This window comes from Natrix helvetica, assembly GCF_964273705.1.
Source record: "Natrix helvetica genome assembly, chromosome: 2".
In the NCBI taxonomy this organism is placed as follows: Eukaryota; Metazoa; Chordata; class Lepidosauria; order Squamata; family Natricidae; genus Natrix; species Natrix helvetica.
Genome location: NC_138552.1, coordinates 76,684,901 through 76,704,475, shown reverse-complemented (window position 1 = coordinate 76,704,475; position 19,575 = coordinate 76,684,901). Strand labels below are relative to the sequence as shown.

General features: G+C 40.1%; 1 protein-coding gene across 1 annotated transcript in view; it reads right to left on the bottom strand.

Annotated features, from left to right (window-relative positions):
• The window catches only part of UHRF2 (ubiquitin like with PHD and ring finger domains 2), an 85,335-nt gene that overhangs the window by 33,476 nt on the left and 32,284 nt on the right, over positions 1-19,575 (bottom strand). Inside the window, exon 3 of the mRNA XM_081945068.1 lies at positions 17,872-18,131. Within this exon, the coding sequence (XP_081801194.1) occupies positions 17,872-18,131 (260 nt within the window). The remainder of the gene's footprint in view (positions 1-17,871; positions 18,132-19,575) is intronic.

The following is a 19,575-nucleotide window of genomic DNA, read 5'->3' as shown; positions in this document are numbered from 1 at the left end:
AATTCCACCCAGAAGCCCACTAGCAATCAATGGCTCACAAAATAGAGATGCATAACTACTCATGTAGCTACATTCTGGACTAGTTGCAGCCTTCAAGAGCAGCCTTGGAATTTATGTTGCTATAATCCAAATAAGAGGTGATTAACCCATGAATTACAGTGAGTAGGGCCTCTCAATCCAGGAAAGGGCACAAATAATGCACAAAATAAAATGAGTAGAGGACAGAATGAAAGGCCTTGAAGGATAGAGGAAAAACTGCTTCCAAGGCAATGGTCACATCTTGACTCTGGAACAAAAATACAGCTTAACTTGAATAAATGTTTCCAACAAGTTATAGAGGTGCAGATGACAGACTCAATAATTCCTCTGTAGAACTATCAGCAGCTCCTTGGGCAGTTTGAGCTCCTGACTTGGCGCAAAAAGAACATTCTTTGTTGTGGTTTTTTGATGATGTTTTTGATGTTAGATGTCCATAAGAGAAAGAAGTACTGAGATACCTCACAAATCAAGAGTCAAGGATTTGATCTCTCCCTATCTCCAACACTAAGTGGAACTGATCCTGGAAGAAAAACTACCACAAAACCATATCTTCACTTCCAACCCCCTGAGCTGGTCCAGAAGCATACCATGATTGGTGGTAATGAAGGCACTGAAAAATGAAAGACAACTAGGATAGATGCACCATTCTTATTCCAGTCCTATCAGAGATCATCCAGAAGTATGATCAATGTCATCTGATACTATATCCAAGCCTATAGGATTTAATTGCCTATATCTGGAGACTGAAAGGTCTCCAGATAAACTGCATCCAGATAATCTATTGACAACCACCTTCTCAATAATCTTGCTGCAAAACACAAGCTTAAATATAGGCCAGAAATTATCTAACACTATTAGATACAGAGATCTAAAGAAGGGACAGACCACTAACTCCTTAAGAAAAGGTGAAACTGCCTCTTTACACAAGGATGAATTTCCCACCACCACCATTATATCCAATCATACATTATCTCCTAGGAGGCCCTGATCAGCCAAGACAGGTGGTTATACTCTAAGCTCCAAGGACCATGTCCACTTTCTTAGGACCAATGGATTCCAATAACAAGACTGTGCTTCAGTCAACTTAAAAGACATGCAAAGCTGGGGTCCAACTCAAGATAAAGTGATGATCCAAAGTTATTTTATCAAATAGATGTCTTGAAAAATCTTCACAGTAGCTGTTCAGGTGATCTTCTGACCCATCCACCCAAGGAGACAATGGGTACCTTAAACAGGGCTGCAAAACTTCAAGCAGTAGATGTAGTAAGAGTGGGGAAAAGACAGTTGGTCTTACCTGAATGGTAGTTCTCTGTGCACTGCAGAAGACTCCATGCATGGATTATAATTTCTGCCTATTAGCCCAGAGACTGAGTTTGAAATGTTTGGACATGCCTCCTTGGCTTGACTGATGTCAGCTTCTTAACGAAGGAGTAGATCGAAGAATGTCATGTTGAACTCTTCAGTATCCGACCTGGATCCTGGCCTGGTTCCCTAGGGAGGGAATGGAGTCTCCCGCAGCGCAGAGAACTACTGTTCAGGTAAGACCAACCATCTTTCTCCTGTGCGCTGCTTGGAGACTCTATGCATGGTATATACCCAAGCATAGATGATCAAGGGCAGGTGACAGACTGGTTCAGGGTCCCTTCCACAGAGAGAACCCTCTGAAGTACCCATTGTCCAAACGCTGCCTCAGCTGAAGCAAATGCATCCAACCTGTAATGCTTGATAAACGGAGATGGTGAGGCGCAGGTGGCAGCCCTGCAATTTTCTTCTACTGAAGCCTACTTTGCCCAGATGGCAGTGGTGGCAGTGCTGCACATCAAATGAGCTGTGATGCGGTGTGGTAGTGGTCTAGAGTGCAGCTCGTAAGCCAGAGCTATGCTATCCCTCAACCATCTACCAATCGTGGATGGCGAGACTTTCTTCACCATTGTGGCAGGCTGGAAGGACACAAATAGGCCTCAGTTTGCCAGAAGACCGCTGTTCTCTTTATATATCAATGAACTGCTCGACTGACATCTAGTTTATGCCATCTCTTTTCCGCTGGGTGAACAGTTCTGGGCAAAAATCCAGCAGGATGATCTCCTGTGCCCTGTGAAATCACATATTAGCTTTTGGAAGAAAGGATGGGTGAAGCCTGAGGATGATTCTGTCTGGTTGGATGATGCACATACCGATAGTGCTGCCATCTCTGAGATTCTCCTTGCCGATGTTATGGCCATGAGAAAGGCTACTTTGATGGTCAGGAGCCTGAGACTTGTAGACCTCTATGGTTCGAAGGGAGGCGATGTGAAAGGTTGCAGAACAAGAGAGAGATCCCAGGAGGGGTATCTATGTATTACAGGTGGCTGGAGGTTGAGAGCTCCCCTGAGAAAACTCCGTACCAGAGGGTGTTGCGAAAGTAAACTGGAGTCCTAGACAGATAGGATGGTAGCTATAGTGGCCACCTGCCTCTGGAGAGTGCTAGGCAACAGGCCTTTACTTAGTCCTTGCTGTAAAAAGTCCAGAACATGAGGTACAGAGGCTGACAGAGCGTCGATGTGAGCTCTCATACACCAGCTGCTGAACGCTCTCCAGCATGCTTCATAGATCCGGATGGTGGATTCCTGGATGGTGATGATGTCCCCGGAAAGATTGCAGCGTGCTAAGAGATCCCTCTCAGATGCCAGGCAGTTAGCTGGAGCCTCTGAGGATCTGGATGCTTCAGCTCCCCCTGGCTGAGACTCTGTCCTCTGGTATTCCTCCATGGGTGGGACACAGACAGGCTGAGCAAGTCCGTAAACCACAGTTATCTTGGCCAATGTGGAGCGATCGGTATGAGCTCCGCCCCCTCTATGATCACTTTCCTGATGACTCTTGAGATGAGAGGTAGGGGTGGGAAAGCATACAGAAGGCCTGGTGGCCAGCGGCTGTGAAGAGCGTCTGTGCCCTCTGCTCCTGGGCTCTGGAACTGTGAGAAAAACCTTGGCAGGTGAGCGTTTTCTGGGGTGGCGAATATGTCCACCATTGGCTGACCGAACCTCCAGGAAATGCCGTGTAAGAGATCTGGGTGCAGGCGCCACTCCGTGTAGTTAATCATGGCCCTGCTCAGCCAGTCTGCTTGGATGTCGGCTGTGCCCAATATATGTTCCACCTATAGGAGAGGAGGTGAGTCTCTGCCCAGAGACCCAGACACTCGGCCTCGTGCATCAATGCCATGGACTGAGTGCCACCCTGATGATTCACATGTGCCTTGGTGATAATGCTGTACATCAGCAAGAGGACATGGCATCCAGATATGTGCCTTTGGAACCGATGGAGGGCCAGATGGACAGCCCTGAGTTCCAGTTAATTGATGCTGGTCTCCAGCTTCTCTTGTGACCAACGACCCTGGGCCAACTGAGCTTGGAGATGGGCACCCCAGCTGAACAGGTTGGCATCTGAGGTGACAGTGACCCGATTGGCTTCCCTGAACAAGGTTTCCTTTTGCACCGCCTGGAAGGTCCACCAATGCAGGGATCGGACGACTCTGTGTGGCACGTGGATCTTCACCACAGATGTGACTCTTTGGTGTGAAAGAAGGAGCCATTGCAACAGCCGGGTGTGAAGGCATGCCCACGAAACTAGGTCGATGCATGATATTAGTTTCCCCAGGCGAGACAAGAGAATCAGTGGCACGTAGCAGTGAGAGCTGACAGTGTCCATAAGGACTAGTATGTTTTTGTGGCTCTCCTGGGAGAGGAAGACCGTGGATAGCTCGGTATCAATCACTGCCCCTAGATAGAGAAGGTGGGTGCTGGGAATCAGGTGGCTCTTCTCTGTATTCATGGAGAATCCATGATTCACCAGGGAGCGGAGTGTAATTCGAAGGTCTCAATATGCCTGGCATCGGGAAGACGACTGGATCAGATGTCATGAAGATAGCATTGTAGCCATATTGGGACTGACTTGAGTTGGGCTGCAACAGCTGCTAGCAGCTTGGTAAATGTCCTGGTGGCCAATGAAAGGCCGAAAGGAAGGGTCCTATACTGGAAATGCTGATTGGCATAACAATCTCAGGAATCTCCTGTGGGAAGGTCAGATGGGCACATGTAGATACGCCTCTTTGAGGTCGATAGATGTCAGAAGGGCTCCCTTTTGAATGCAGGAAAGGATGGACCACAGAGATTGCATCTTGAAGTGCCTGTACGCTATATGTCTGTTGAGCTTCTTTAAATCCAGAATGGCTCTTCACCCTCCCGAGCCTTTGGGAACCAGGAAGAGGATGGAATAGAACCCAGTTCCTTTGTGGCCTGCTGGAACAGGCTCTATGGCTTTGATGTCCCTCAAGTGACAAATCTCTGCCTCCATAAGCCCTTTCTTCAGGGAGTTCTTTGGAGTGGGACATCAAATAAAGTGAGGAGGGGGAGGAGAGACAAATTCCAGGGTGAGACCTAGATGGACAGTCTGCAGAACCCACATGTCCATGGTGGTTGCCTCCTACCAAGTTGTGAATAACTGCAGACGACCACCAATGGGAGTGTCTAGGAAGTCATTTGGACTTCCTAAAGGGACTGTTGCTGGATCCTCTAAAGGATTTCCTGAAATATGACTGTTGTTGCTACCTGCCCATATCTCTGGATGACAGTCTATCATGGTAGCGATCAACTCCCTGGGAGTAGCTTCGCTGATACCGATGGGCCAGGAACCCAATGTCAGCTGCACGAAATGGCTGCTGACGAGGGTAGGGAAACATCCTGCAGTCAGACCTCTTGGTGCTAGAGGGCAAGACTTTTTTTTTGTCCTTTGTTTCCACATGGACCAGATCTAGTGCCTCTCCGAATATGTTACCTCCCTTAAAGGGAGCTGATGCCAACCTCCATTTAGATCTCATTTTGACTTGCTAGTGTCTTAACCAAGCCATCTAACGGGAGGTAACATTACCAACCAATGCCCGAGAGAGCAAACTTGGCCTTGTTCAAAGTGACGTCGGCCGAGAACTCAGCAGCTTATTAAGATCCTGACATAGCCTAGTGTCCTCAGGTGGAATTATGGCCAAAATTTGACACATCAAGGATGCCTTATTAAAGAAAGAGGTGGTAGTAGTTTCCCTGATTGCCCAAGCTGAAGCTAGATGGGCTTTGCGAAAAGGTTGCCACCTTTTTGTCCTCCACAATATCGTTGGGAATGAGAGCCGAGGACGTAAGGCTCGGTGCTACTGGGGCATCTATCTTTGGCCATTGGAGGAGATCCTCCAATTCTGGAGCCACAGTGTAAAAACGCCTATCCGTACTGCTGGGAGTAGCAGGAGCTAGACTGAGCCGATTGACACTGAATAATGTCAATGAACAATTTTGGGGAAGGAATGGATTCTTGTGTGGCTGCAGGTTCAGTGAATAGCTGTTCCTGTGTCCTGTGGTTCCTTGCAGGACTTAGTGGAATCCCCTGTTCCCCCCAAATTAGTGATGGCCTCAGCTTTGAATAGGAGAGACTTAAAGAGGGTTGGGGTAAACAAGCCCGTGAATCAGGCTTTGTCAGGCGCCAAAACTTCAGCTTCCGACAGCTCTTGGTCATCAACCTCTCCTTTCTCTAAGATGGAGTCATCGCTGTGGTCACACTGTTGGGCAACAGAACGATCATGTAAGTCCAAAGTATCCACCACCGGTGGTTCCTGTCTGTTGGCAAGTATGATAGTAGAAAAAGTAGTGCGTTGGGACCTGCAGTGAAATGCAGCTTCTACGCCCCGGAGAATGGCCTCAGCGATGTAATCTCACATTTCCTGTGTGATAGAAGAACCAACGTGCCCAGAAGGCTGGACCGCTGGGGCAGGAGAAGTGGATGTAAAAGGAGCTGGCTGTAAAAGTTCCCCTCCTTGGCAGGAAAACAATCAAAGGGTGCAAGGGAATTCTCAAAGCAGGCCGGTTGCGTAGATGGAAGATTGGGCGCATCAGGTGAGCTATCACAATGTTGTCTACCTGCCACTGGTGAAGAAGCCTGCATGGTCATAGATTTGCTGGCCTGCAATGCAGCCACCTTTTGAGCTTTAGCAAACTGTTTTTCAAGTGCTTTTTGATGTGTGGAAAAAAGTTTATCTGCAGTGGATGATGACTTAGATGCTGACAAATGTCAGGTCTTAGTCTTGGCCTTGCCAGGGCCAGGCCTGTTGTCAGCCATAACTAATGTAGCAAGCTGAGAGACCAAATTAGAAACAGCAGCCAGGTGGGGCAATCTGGAACAACCTAGAGCCCCGGGATATGACCAAGTACTTGGACAGTGACCCTGGGGATAGGCGATATTATGCCTGGGTTAAAGTGGAATGGGCCCTCAGGAGCTATACAATGCTCCAGTCAACCAAGAGGCTATGAGGAAGGCTTCAGGTATATAGGCCACTAGTCAGGCAATGCAACTGAAATGTCCTTCCAGAACAAGCACACATTTTTTGCAGCTTCCCTTGTGATCCTGGGGATCGTTGGAGCAAAGACCCCCTTCTAAAATGGCCTCTGCCCTTTCAAAATGTCCACTGCTATAGCCTAGGAGTCCACAATGGTGGTCGGTGAAGAACCCTGGAGCTGCTAGCCCTCAGCGAGGCAAAGGTAAGTTGCGGTAAGAACAAACCTCCTGAAACTGTGAAAAATATGCTCCGATAGCTCTGTGCCTGACTACGGTGATCTAATTACAGCAATCCTGCAGCCAGCGGCCTCCCAAGATTGTGAATGCCATGGCGCAGCAAAGAAGACAGCCCCCAAATGGTGGAAAAGGTGCTCTGGTAGATGGGCGGCCTCCCAAGATGGCAACTGGCAAGGAAACAGCTCCCAAACAGCGGGAAAGGCTCTCCGGAAGATTGGGAACCCGAAGAGCTCCCTCTATCTCGCTATGGCAGGCAACTGAGTAAAGCCGCCGCTTGTGACCGAATTGTGAGCAGCGTGGCTGGGAAGGCAATTACTTATTTCAGCTGCCGCCGGAGCGTGGTTTGAATGGCTACCTGGCCACCAGCTATCTGGCAACCATTCAGGAGCGCTGACTCCCTGGGAGTCCTGATGAATTTAGTTGATGCTGTAGGTATTTTCCTGTCTGTTGAACACTTCAGTGTGGTCTTATTTCAAAACTCTGACTGTTAACCTAGAGAGTGATTAAAGATGCATCTCTTTGGGCTAGACTGGGTTAAGAAACTGACATCAGTCAAGCCAAGGAGGCGTGTCCAAACATTTCAAACTCAGTCTCTGGGCTAACAGGCAGAAGTTATAACCCATGCATTGAGTCTCCAAGCAGCGCACAGAAGAATAGCTGATTGCCATTCTAATCAACCCTCACAAACATTCTTACCCATGTTTGGTTAGACTAGCTTGTTGCCTTACTCCAGTAAAGTACAAGGCATCTCTTCTGTCATTTCATTTTTGGAGTTACTGTAAAACCAAAGGATCTTTTGTGATTCGTGTATATAGAGAGATCATGCAGGTACAATATAATCCAAAACTTCAACCACTGTATCATTCCAAGAGAAAACTAAATTTCAGTTGAATTATGCACTGATGCTTGGGAGCTTTCCTGTATTGGCTCTGAAACCTATAGGATTTATCCAATGGGCCAATCCAATGGATCTTTCCTCTCTGCCACAGGGAGCTGATGTAAGACATTCTAAAGCAATTAAAAACTTTTCTGTCGATGACAACACCCAACTTCTGATCAACTCCCCACTGCCCCGAGACAAAAACAGGTCTGACATGTGACCCGCATGTGACCTGCATTGAGCAGTAGGCCCTCAATTATTTGGATCATGTTCATGACTGAAATATGCAATTTCAGCACTGAAGTTTTTAGTGTTGAGAAAATAAATGGCCTGAACTAATCGCCCCTGAGTCACTATCATCCAACCTGGAAAGCCTCAAGCAAAACATCTTCTAGTCTCTGAAATTCCATCCTTCAAAATGCAAGTCACCAATGTCTTTATAAAATAAGACACAGGAATCATTATTTTTTTCCATGCATGAAGCAGAAACGTATTCTCTCCCTATCTCTCTCAGCAGGGAAATAAGCCTGTTGTTATTTATATAAAAAAAATTGTTCCAATTTTCTAGTGTTCATGTATTATTCAGTGGAAGTTCTTTCTCTAGCAAGGCTTCACGCATTTGATAGCACTGGGTGGGGAGAAGTGCAATACAGTCCCAGTGAGGAGAGATAAGTTTCCTCACTCTGCTGTTTGGAATAATGGTGTACAAAATATGAACTGGACAAAAGGCATTGTTTCATATTACAATCTAGGTACATGTAGAAATTCAAGTGAAGTATGAAAATTAAAACCAAGGGTTGCATTTCTTTCTTGATTTTTTTCTTATTTTTAAAATACTTAACAATCTAATGTGCTGCACAAGAACATGTAAACATTCACACGCATAATCAAAAGAAAAGAAATATATAGTTAATAGTACTTTTTTCCTATCCTACTAGCAAAGAAAGAAGCATAATATTCTTCATATAATCATAATATTTATTCACTATTTAGTACAGTAACATGTATAGTAGCAATCTCAGGCCCTCATCATATATGAGCAATGTATATCACCTGAACTGAGCTCTAAGCGGTTCACCAAAGTGAAAGAGACTGCAACAGTGCATTTCAATAAGTTAGAGGACATAATAAACCCCAGTCAAATTTCAGACCACTAATAAAATTATTTATCTATCTTCCAACTTCCATTTGCTTGTATTATACATTGTTCTAAAGAATCAAATAGCAGAGTTATCTGGAGAATATACAGGCAATTTACAGAAGATAAACACAAAGCTGTGAGAAAACATACTGCATTTGTACTAGGATTACATATCAGCTAGCCAAAATTCAGCATCTAAAATCTGTAAGAAAGATAATTGTAATATCTTTTATAGTGGAAGAAAACATGTTTATTTTCACTCATGCTAAATTAAGGAAATTTATCATGGGAGAAAGTGCTATAAAAACCAAGCTATGTTAAAACTAGTGGATTGGAAGGGATAGCTGAGCACAACGTTCCTTTCATTTAAACCACAGATTGAAAAATGAAAAAATGCCTTTCTTCCCATGTAAAAATGTAGCTTATTAAGAAACATTTTTAAGTTTAAGTGAATGATTGTTTACCCCCACATCCAAACAAACTTTCATGAACTCCCAAGCCAAAAGAGAAAAGACAAAAAAGCTATTAAGGACAGCCATAAGTCGTCAAAGGAAACAGGGTTTGAAGATCATGGGGATGGACATAAGGAGGTACAGAGAACAAATGTGAATATATTCAATTTTTAAAAGTCCAGCAAATTCAATATAGATGGCTGTCTTTCTGAAAGCAACCCTACGAAGCCTGTTTCTAATTTTAAATATTAATGTTAACATAGCAGAACCCTCGTGTGTGCTTCCATCTCTATGGAAACCTTTCTTAGCAATTGGTTACCCATTAAGAAAAGACCATCAGCTTTCTTTGACCACAGACTGCATTTTTACATTCTTATAAGGCAATTCAAGCAGAAAATGTGAAACCTGTAATTTTAAAAAAAACCACATACACCTTTTCCGAAGCAAAAGATTAAAATCTCTCTTCATCCTTTTCTTACCTGTTCTTTAGTGGAAGATAAATATATTACATTACATTCACCACTTGGATACACAACAAAACACTAATCTCCATCTATCTATAAATTATTTGGGAATTTAATATATGCTTTAATCTTATTTTCTTTAAATCTATACCAATTATTTATGCCAGATCTAAATCTTAAACATAGTTTTCAGCTAACATAATTTAATGTTGAAGAGACTTGTTTTTAAAAAATGAGTTCACAAGAACAGTCTCTCCCATCAACCTATATAAGATAAAACATTAATGCAAGAGAGCTATGTATTAACTAGGGTGAAAAAGATTGGCACATTAGGTCTAACAATCAGGACCATCTGCCAAAACAGGGAAAATCAAGTCAAAGCGAATTTCATTTCATCCCAAAAAGCTAATCAGGAATGCCTATGCTGAAAAGCACATCATTTTTCAGTAAGGGATACTTTTGTGCATGGAGATCATTGGAGCACAGTTGTTCTATAAAATATGTACCTAACATAATCATTTGTAAAGGCATAAATGCACAATTTATGCATTTATATTTTCAGAATTTCATATTTACAGTATTTTGCTTTTCTTATGTTGAATGTCTTACACAAATGCTCCAAAATAATCCTCACAAAGATGAACTACACAAATGCAAATAACATGACAGAATATGAACAGTACTTTTCTCCTAATATTCATAAATGTACTGGTGAAACTCAAAAATTAGAATATCGTGCAAAAGTTCATTTATTTCAGTAATGCAACTTAAAAGGTGAAACTAATATATGAAGTAGACTCATTACATGCAAAGCAAGATAGTTCAAGCCGTGATTTGTCATCATTGTGATGATAATGGCTTACAGCTCATGAAAACCCCAAATCCACAATCACAGAAAATTAGAATATTGTGAAAAGTGCAACATTCTAGGCTCAAAGTGTCCCACTCTAATCAGCTAATTAAGCCATAACACCTGCAAGGGGTTCCTGAGCCTTTAAATGGTCTCTCAGTCTGGTTCAGTAGGAATCACAATCATGGGAAAGACTGTTGACCTGACAGTTGTGCAGAAAACCATCATTGACACCCTCCATAAGGAGGGAAAGCCTCAAAAGGTAATTGCAAAAGAAGTTGGATGTTCCCAAAGTGCTGTATCAAAGCACATTAATTGAAAGTTATGTGGAAGGGAAAGTATGGAAGAAAAAGGTGCACGAGCAGCAGGGATGACCACAACCTGGAGAGGATTGTCAGGAAAAGGACATTCAAAAGTGTTGGGGACCTTCACAAGGAGTGGACTGAGGCTGGAGTCAGTGCATCAAGAGCCACCACACACAGACGGATCCTGGACATGGGCTTCAAATGTCATATTCCTCTTGTCAAGCCGCTCCTGAACAACAAACGTCAGAAGCGTCTTACCTGGGCTAAAGAAAAACACACCTGGTCTGTTGCTCAGTGGTCCAAAGTCCTTTTTTCTGATGAGATCACCTTTTGCATCTTATTTGGAAACCAAGGACCCAGAGTATGGAGGAAGAATGGAGAGGCACACACTGCAAGATGCTTGAAGTCCAGTGTGAAGTTTCCATAGTCTGTGTTGATTTGGGGAGCCATGTCATCTGCTGGTGTTGGTCCACTGTGTTTCATTAAGTCCAGGGTCAACGCAGCCATCTACCAGGAGATTTTGGAGCACTTCATGCTTCCTTCCACAAACGAGCTTTATGGGGATGCTGACTTCATTTTCCAGCAGGACTTGGCACCTGCCCACACTGCCAAAAGCACCAAAACCTGGTTCAATGACCGTAGGATTACTGTGCTTGATTGGCCAGCAAACTCGCCTGACCTGAACCCCATAGAGAATCTATGGGACATTGCCAAGAGAAAGATGAGAGACATGAGATCAAACAATGCAGAAGAGCTGAAGGCCGCTATTGAAGCATCCTGGTCTTCCATAACACCTCAGCAGGGCCACAGGCTGATAGCTTCCATGCTACACCACATTGAGGCAGTAATTGCTGCAAAAGGGGCCCAAACCAAGTACTGAGTACATATGCATGCTTATACTTTTCAGAGGTCCGATATTGTTCTATGTACACTTCTTGTTTTATTGATTGCATATAATATTCTAATTTTCTGAGATGGTAGATTTGGGATTTTCATGTGCTGTAAGCCATAATCATCACAATTATGACAAATCATGGCTTGAACTATCTTGCTTTGCATGTAATGAGTCTATCTCATATTAGTTCACCTTTTAAGTTGCATTACTGAAACAAATGAACTTTTGCACGATATTCTAATTTTTCGAGTTTCACCTGTAGTATAGTTACGGTTGCTATGCATGTTTTCTATAGGGGAAAAATTGTCCAACTGGGTATAATAAAAAGATAACAGTATTGAGAAGAAATTGATTCCTCTAGCAAACTAAAAAACCTTCAGTAAGAACAGTAAAAAGATAAGCTTAATATTTTGAGATGAAAATTACTGTAGAAAAGGAGAAAAAAATGCAAAGGATATCATCCAGATTTTCTTTGCTCTAATGAATAAGTTAATACTGCAAGTTAATGGTCTGTTCTTTGGTAATATAAATTAGCAATGATAAAAACCTTTAATCCTCTGAGATGCCATATTTTCTCATTAACGTCTGCTTTCTCAAAGTAGAATATGAATACAGATTTCTGGGTGATGTTATGAGTAAAGTATTTAATAAGGAAACAAAATAAAAAATGCAACATGATTTTGCATAGATTCTTGAATTATAATAACCAGTAATCCTGGATTTTATTTAAATGAAGCATTTCTGCTTCAAAAGAATTAGCAGTCTAAAGAACGCTCACAAGAATCCAGAATGATATTATTTTATTAGTACAATTCCAAGATACTAACAATGCACAAAACAATGTCAAAGACAAACATTCAGTTGACTGCGCTTTCCATATGCACCAAGATAGAGCAGAACTAAATATGAAAGGTGATGCAATGGTTAGAGTGCAGTACTGCAGGCTACTTCTGCTGATCACTGGCCAGCAGTTTGGCAGTTCGAATCTCATCAGGCTCAAGGTTAACTCAGCCTTCCATCCTTCCGAGGTGAGTAAAATGAGAACCCAGAATGTTGGGGGCAATATGGTGACTCTGTAAACCGCTTAGAGAGGGCTATAAAGCACTGTGAAGCAGTATGTAAGTCTAAGTGCTATTGCTATGTTGGCACAGAGCAACAGAACTCAGCACATCCTTTAAAGCAGTTTGGCGGCATACAATGGCATTTTTTGTTTTCTAAGTAAAAACTTCAGCTTGAAATATAAACCTGTTCTTATTTGTAAAATAAATTATGTGTCGCTAATAGAAGCAGATATACCAATAATACATAGATAAATAGCATATCTCAAAACGCGATATAGCTAAATACACTAAATACTCCCAAAATTCGTTGTTGCTTACAATGAAATATGTCAACAAAATAATTACATACAAAGATGCATTTTTATACCAAAACGATTCAAATGTTACCGACTGATGACCACTATTTTAGATCTATACAACTTCTCCTATGAATTATTTCAAAACAGGTTTAAAAAAAAACCACTGAATTTTGCCCAAACACAAGGACCTACTTCAAGAGTGGAATTAGCAGCAAAGATTATATATAAGACTGAGTGGCTGTGGCTACCGGCACCTCGGTTCAGCCAGCTGACCCCATCGCTGGCCATAGGGGGCGAACAATTGCCCCCCGTGGAATGGGCGCGCAATTTGGGCGTCCTCCTAGATGCCCGGCTGTCAATGGACGATCATGTGGCAGCCGTGGCAAGGGGGGGCGTTCCACCAGGTTCGCCTGGTGCGGCAATTGCGCCCCCTACTGGACCAGGATGCCCTACGCACGGTCACTCACGCACTGGTGACGTCTCGCCTGGACTACTGCAATGCTCTCTACATGGGGCTTCCCTTGGGACGCGCCCGAAGACTGCAGCTAGTCCAGAACGCAGCCGCGCGGGCTGTCATGGGGAGTACTAGGTACTCCCACGTAACACCTCTCCTGCGCGAGCTGCACTGGCTGCCTGTGGTTTTTCGGGTGCGTTTCAAGGTTTTGATTACCATCTTCAAAGCGCTCCATGGCACAGGACCTAGCTACTTGCGGGATCGCATCCTGCCACACACATCCCTGCGGCCAATCCGCTCTCACAGGGAGGGACTTCTCCTGGTGCCGTCCACTAGGCAATGCCAACGGGCGACGCCAAGGAGTAGGGCCTTCTCTGTGATGGGCCCAACCCTCTGGAATGACTCCCCCCCGATATTAGAACCACCACCGACTTCCGCTCCTTCCGACAAAAATTGAAGACTCACCTGTTCCGATTAGCTGGCCTGGCACATTCATAACTTCTACCTCCTGGCAGATATATATTTTTAACTGGTATTTTAGGGGAACTGTTTTTAAATTAAATTTATGGGATATTTTTTAGGGGTTTTTTAAAACTATATTTTAGATACTTTACTTAGTTGCACAGTTCTTTTTAACCTCCTCCATATTTATCTATTTAACAATTTAACTATTTAATTATTTAATTATTCATGTGATGTATTTTTTGTATGGACTGTACACCGCCCCGAGTCCCTTTTGGGAGAGGGGGCGGTCTATAAGCTAAAAAAAAAAAATAAGCAGTTCAGCAAACTATTCCATATTCTAATGAATACCAGATAGAACTACACAGCCTTCACTGAAAAGTGTTAAATTGAATGCTATATTTGATGTTTAAAGAGTATTGAGCTACCATCCAGGTAAAGACTCTCACCATCAATATATAAAAAATAGTTTGACAAGGTAATCCAATTTTACCAAAACATTTTCAGCAAGTTTGGAAGAGATAGTCCAAAGATTGTACTAGCATTGGGGAGAAATAAAGTTCAGTGATAAATACCTTATTTTTTTCCAATTACACTGAAAACCTGAAAAAATTAATAGAATTAAATGTTATTAGCAATTAATCAGGTTTGAAAATGAACCTGAAGATACAAGACATGTTCAACAACTACTTCCAACTTTTGCCAATAAAATTGGAAAATCATGAACTGGAAAAGATCAATAGTTCTGGCCATATCAAAAGATTACCATGAAGGAGATACTATAAAAGACATTTTGAAACTAGGTTGAAGAGATTTGGACAATCTCATGCTGTATTCAAAAGCAAATGTTTAACACCATGACAAGAATAAATTCATACTGATATGCATGTGACCTAAAAAAATGGGTAGTCCCATAGAAATTGCAAATGAGCCAGCCATATTGCATGATGAATAGATCAACAGTGGACGACAACAGCAATCCTTGAATGGATACTGACTGACATTTAAAAAAATATATAGTACTCAATTTAAAAGTGCTGTAGACAATATAGAGGATGGCCTTGATGAATATGATCTGGGAAGATCTGTTGCTAAGGCAACAATCACATAAAATTAAAGCCTGAGAGATTTATGAAAAAGCTTCTAACAGCACCCTCCCCATTCAGTTAAAGGTAAAAGAGGAAGAAAGAAGTACCCTCAGATGTATAAGATTCTACTACAGCTGTAGTAGTGTGTGTTTATTGGTCTGATATATCTTATAGTGCTGACAGATTAAACAAAAAACAAATTGCAATGTGCTGAAGAAGTTGGAAAGCAGCTAAAGAGGACTTCTTCCTGCAATTGATTAATTTGGGCTGTTCCTAATATTGACAGAAAAGCAGAAAAGCTTGATAGTTTGTTTACACACAGAACATCTACACAGCATGTAGTTTACTTTCTATACATTTAGAATGCTCAATGTAACCAGGAAATGAATGCTTAACATTATTGATATTGCATTATACATCAGTAATATATATTTCCTAATCTATAATATATTGGAAGAAATTTATTCAGTAAAACATGTAAGACAGTAGTCAAGCTAACAAGAGATTTGAATTATTATAATAGCCAAGAACCAATTCCAATCACCTCAGCCACTGATCATGCTGACTGGGACTAATGGAACTTTGAATCCAACAGATCTGCGAGCTTCCCCACCTGCATTAACATTTTCATCAATTTTAGTGGCTATTTTGTATTAATATTACAGTCAATTTTAGTGGTTATTTTCATAATCAAAATCTATCTCGATCTAAAGTTTTATGGAGCCAGAAAGTAAGTAGATAATTAAAATGAAATTAATCTTCTTCCATGTGATGTTTTAAATCGATATAAGCATGTCTCAAGGTTCTACAATGCCAATGGATCCTTCTTTTTCAACAGCTCAGTCCTATGTTGTTTATAAATAGTTTATATAAATGGTTTGCTGCATAATATGGTGCTCAAAATTATTTTGCCTAAAAAAGCAACAGATTTGTATCACCCTATAATCCCCTTCATACTTCAACTTATATTTTCCTAAGTTTTATATTTTAAATTCCTACAGTTTACTTAATTCCTAAATCATGAATAATTATTATGGATGACTCTTTTATTTTAATACATTTACGGTAGATTGAGATACGCACCAACAATACACTTTTTCTCTTTATAATGTTTAACTCAGCTTTACAACTTCTAACTTTCAGAATTAGAAACTGACAGTTTGACACTTTAAGGAATTATAGCAGAAAAGCAGAATCCCATATATTATTATATGCAGTTGCTATGTTATAAACAAACATAAATCATTATCCCTAATGTAATTTTATAATAAATAAACTTTATAAACTGTCTGGTTATTCAATAAATTGGAAAATATCAGGCCATGCTTGATGACAGTATTAATTATTATGAGTTTAAGGAATGGCATTTTAGGTTCTGTTCTTTACTCCTTTGCTTATCTCAGTATAATAATTCACAGGATTGTTTTCCATCAATTTGAGGCGAATGTAGTGAGCAGATTGAGAGACAATCCAGAAATTTTTCGATATTTGGGTAAATAAATGTGATTAAGATGAACCAAGTATACAGGTTATTGAACAAATATGTATGAGAAAGGCATCTTCTCAGTTAATTCTTGCACAAATTACAATTTCTTGTAATTTGTGCCATATAGCAAAATATGTAAATATTTTCAGAGAGGGCTTATTTTAGCACTTGCGCTTAAAAGCTAGATTGGGCTTATTATCCAGGGAGGTCTTATTTTCAGGGAAATAGGGTTCCGATTTATTTACTTTTAATACCTACATGTAATGCTATAAGGTATGGAAAACACTAAGCTGCAAAATACAGATTTAATTGATTTAGCACCGAAAACAATTATCTAATATTGTGAGACAATACCAGTTAAAACTAGTATGTGTTTATAGAATGAACATTGTCTCTGCAATATTATTTATTTTGGATCAACTCTACATTCTGTGGCATCTCTTTTTAAAACTTTCACAGAATGGAAAAAAATGTAATTTTGACTTTTTTTTTCAAGCATTTTACTATTTAGTCTTTTCTTCATCTGTTATTGCTGTTCTTGAAAGAGAGGAATACACCTCTTTTTGCAGGAAGATGATGAATTTTATATTGTTTTTTTATATGGCCTCTGGAATAATGATGTAGGTTCGCATGAACTAGTGGAATGTTGTTTTACATAATGTAAAATAAGCTAAACCTAACCTTAAAATAAGATTAACTTAACAAAAAGTATTTTCTGTATATTGGACAGAAAATAGGCAACAAAAATTGTAGGATATTTGTGTGTATGTGTATAAGTTGTAATGTAATATAATGCAATGTAATAATGTAAAATATTCTGGTTGTAGACATAGGATTTTTGTAGTTGCTTTAGTTTATAAGTAAATCCAGTAAATTTTTTCCATCTACCTTTTGGTATTATTCATGGTAAAGTATTTATATGGATCTTATCTGCTTCCTTGAATAAAAGGAAATAATATTTTCAAGATTTTCACTCAGCTCAAATACACACTATAAAAATTAATAAACACTGGCAAAATGAGTTTCCTGTAAGAATCCCAAATCTTGAAGAGTATCTCAATTTGTCTTTGGTAACTTTCAATATTTTAAGTAAGTGTTGATTTCACTACATTAATAACTTCCCCAAGAAACATGCCCATTCTAATTCTAATGACAGTACTGAATATGGCTTTGTCTCACACAGCCAACCAAACTTTTAAAAGGAAAAAAAAAACCTCAAAGTAAATACTATATCCAAACTTTCCCCAAATCATATCTGTCACACACACACACCCCAAACACATTTCACAACTTTTAAAATACGATTTCCTTTGAACTCAAAATGTGATCCTGTTTAAAGGATCCCATTTTCTTATTTTATATCAACCACAAACTAAATGGCATCCTCATAATAATATCAGCAGCACTTACTCATCATACTTGATACGATAAATAATATCTTCAGTATCCATATAATCTGTATAAGATGTGGAAGGTGTATTGTCCAAATTATTTGTATTTTCTCTAGAATGATCTTGGCTCAAGTTTCCATTAGTCCTTTTGTAATTACTGCCACTCTTTCCTTGAGCTTTTCCATTTTTATGTCCTTTTGTTGCTTGAGTTACATTTTCTATATGAGCTTCGAACCAGGATCCGATAGTGTCATCTCGGGCATCCACCAATTCATTTATCTAAAAATAAATTTGACATTTAGTGAATGTTATGCTGTAGAAACAAATGTGATGATGTTGAGCTTCTGTGTTAACTACATTTACACTTATACCAACTTAATTCTACTTTGGCATTTTTGTCTCTATGCTCTTATACTGCCTACATTGAAAGTTGTAAAAACAGATTTCATAAAATAGAATAGTCCTTTGTTCTGCCCTATTGGAATTCCTCCAACATATGAAGCAGATTTGGAGTTGTGCAAAAAATGTGTGAGAATAAAGAAATGTCGGTGGATGCCATTTTAGCAGCAAACTATTGCCATTGGGTATAAACCTGATTGTCAGAAACCTGTTTTCAAATAGAAGTTGCACAGAAACTATATATTTAATGAAAATAGAATATTGGGCTATATGTAATATTCTTCCTTCATAATATTAACACCAATGATTTAATGTATCTGCAATTTTTTAATACATGTATGTCCAACCTGTGGTCCACATGAAGCCCTGGATAGCTAGTAATGCGGCTCCACAAGATTATAAACTTTTAACATTATGCAATTTTTATAACTAACAATATTAGTTATATTTTATAGGCAGCCCAAGACAATGCCTGTTCATTTCATGTGGTCCAGGCAAGCCAGCCAGTTGGACACCCATGTTTTATTTGTTGCCTCTATTTTAACTGGATGTTTCTAACTATGTACTGCTTTCCTAATATTCATATTTTCTGTAGAATTAATCCCTCATCACACAATAATTAAATAATTGAATCAAGAATACTTTCTTTCCCTCTTGCTACGTACCATATTATAATGCAAGATACACTTAACATTTCACATATAATATAAATATTCAAGACTTATTAATCTTGATAAAGTATACTCTTTTAAATAACAAAGGTTGTATAAAACAACACAGCCTTGCTGTGCACCCCAAATCATGAACTCACTACTGCATCAGACTTTAACAACAAACTCCCTTTATGTAGTAAATTTTCACTTTTATTTTAGTCTCCTACATTTTTCTGAAAAATGCATTTTATATCTTTCAAAAATATGCTCCTAAACCTACACTAATTAAAGTCACATTATAAATTAATGTCATACAAGCAGATTGCCATGAAAATAGTCAGATTAACTTTCTTAGCTTTCTCCATACCCCATATTACCCAACCTCTGCAGATATCTAGGAAAGCTACAGAATCAGAAAGAAATTGATTCTTAGTAACACATTCCACAGATAGATTAACATAGTTGTACACAGGTCTGTTTATGTAGACACCCAATGACATCGATAGACAACGTATTTTAAAGTAGATAAAATACACTTTAAAATATAGTATCATAAACCAACAATCTAAAGCACAGGTTTCCAAGATAAATTTTCAGGTACAATGAAAGCAATCAACTAATATACACTATTTATCTGTGCTTAAAATCTGTCTCGACATAATAAGTAACTT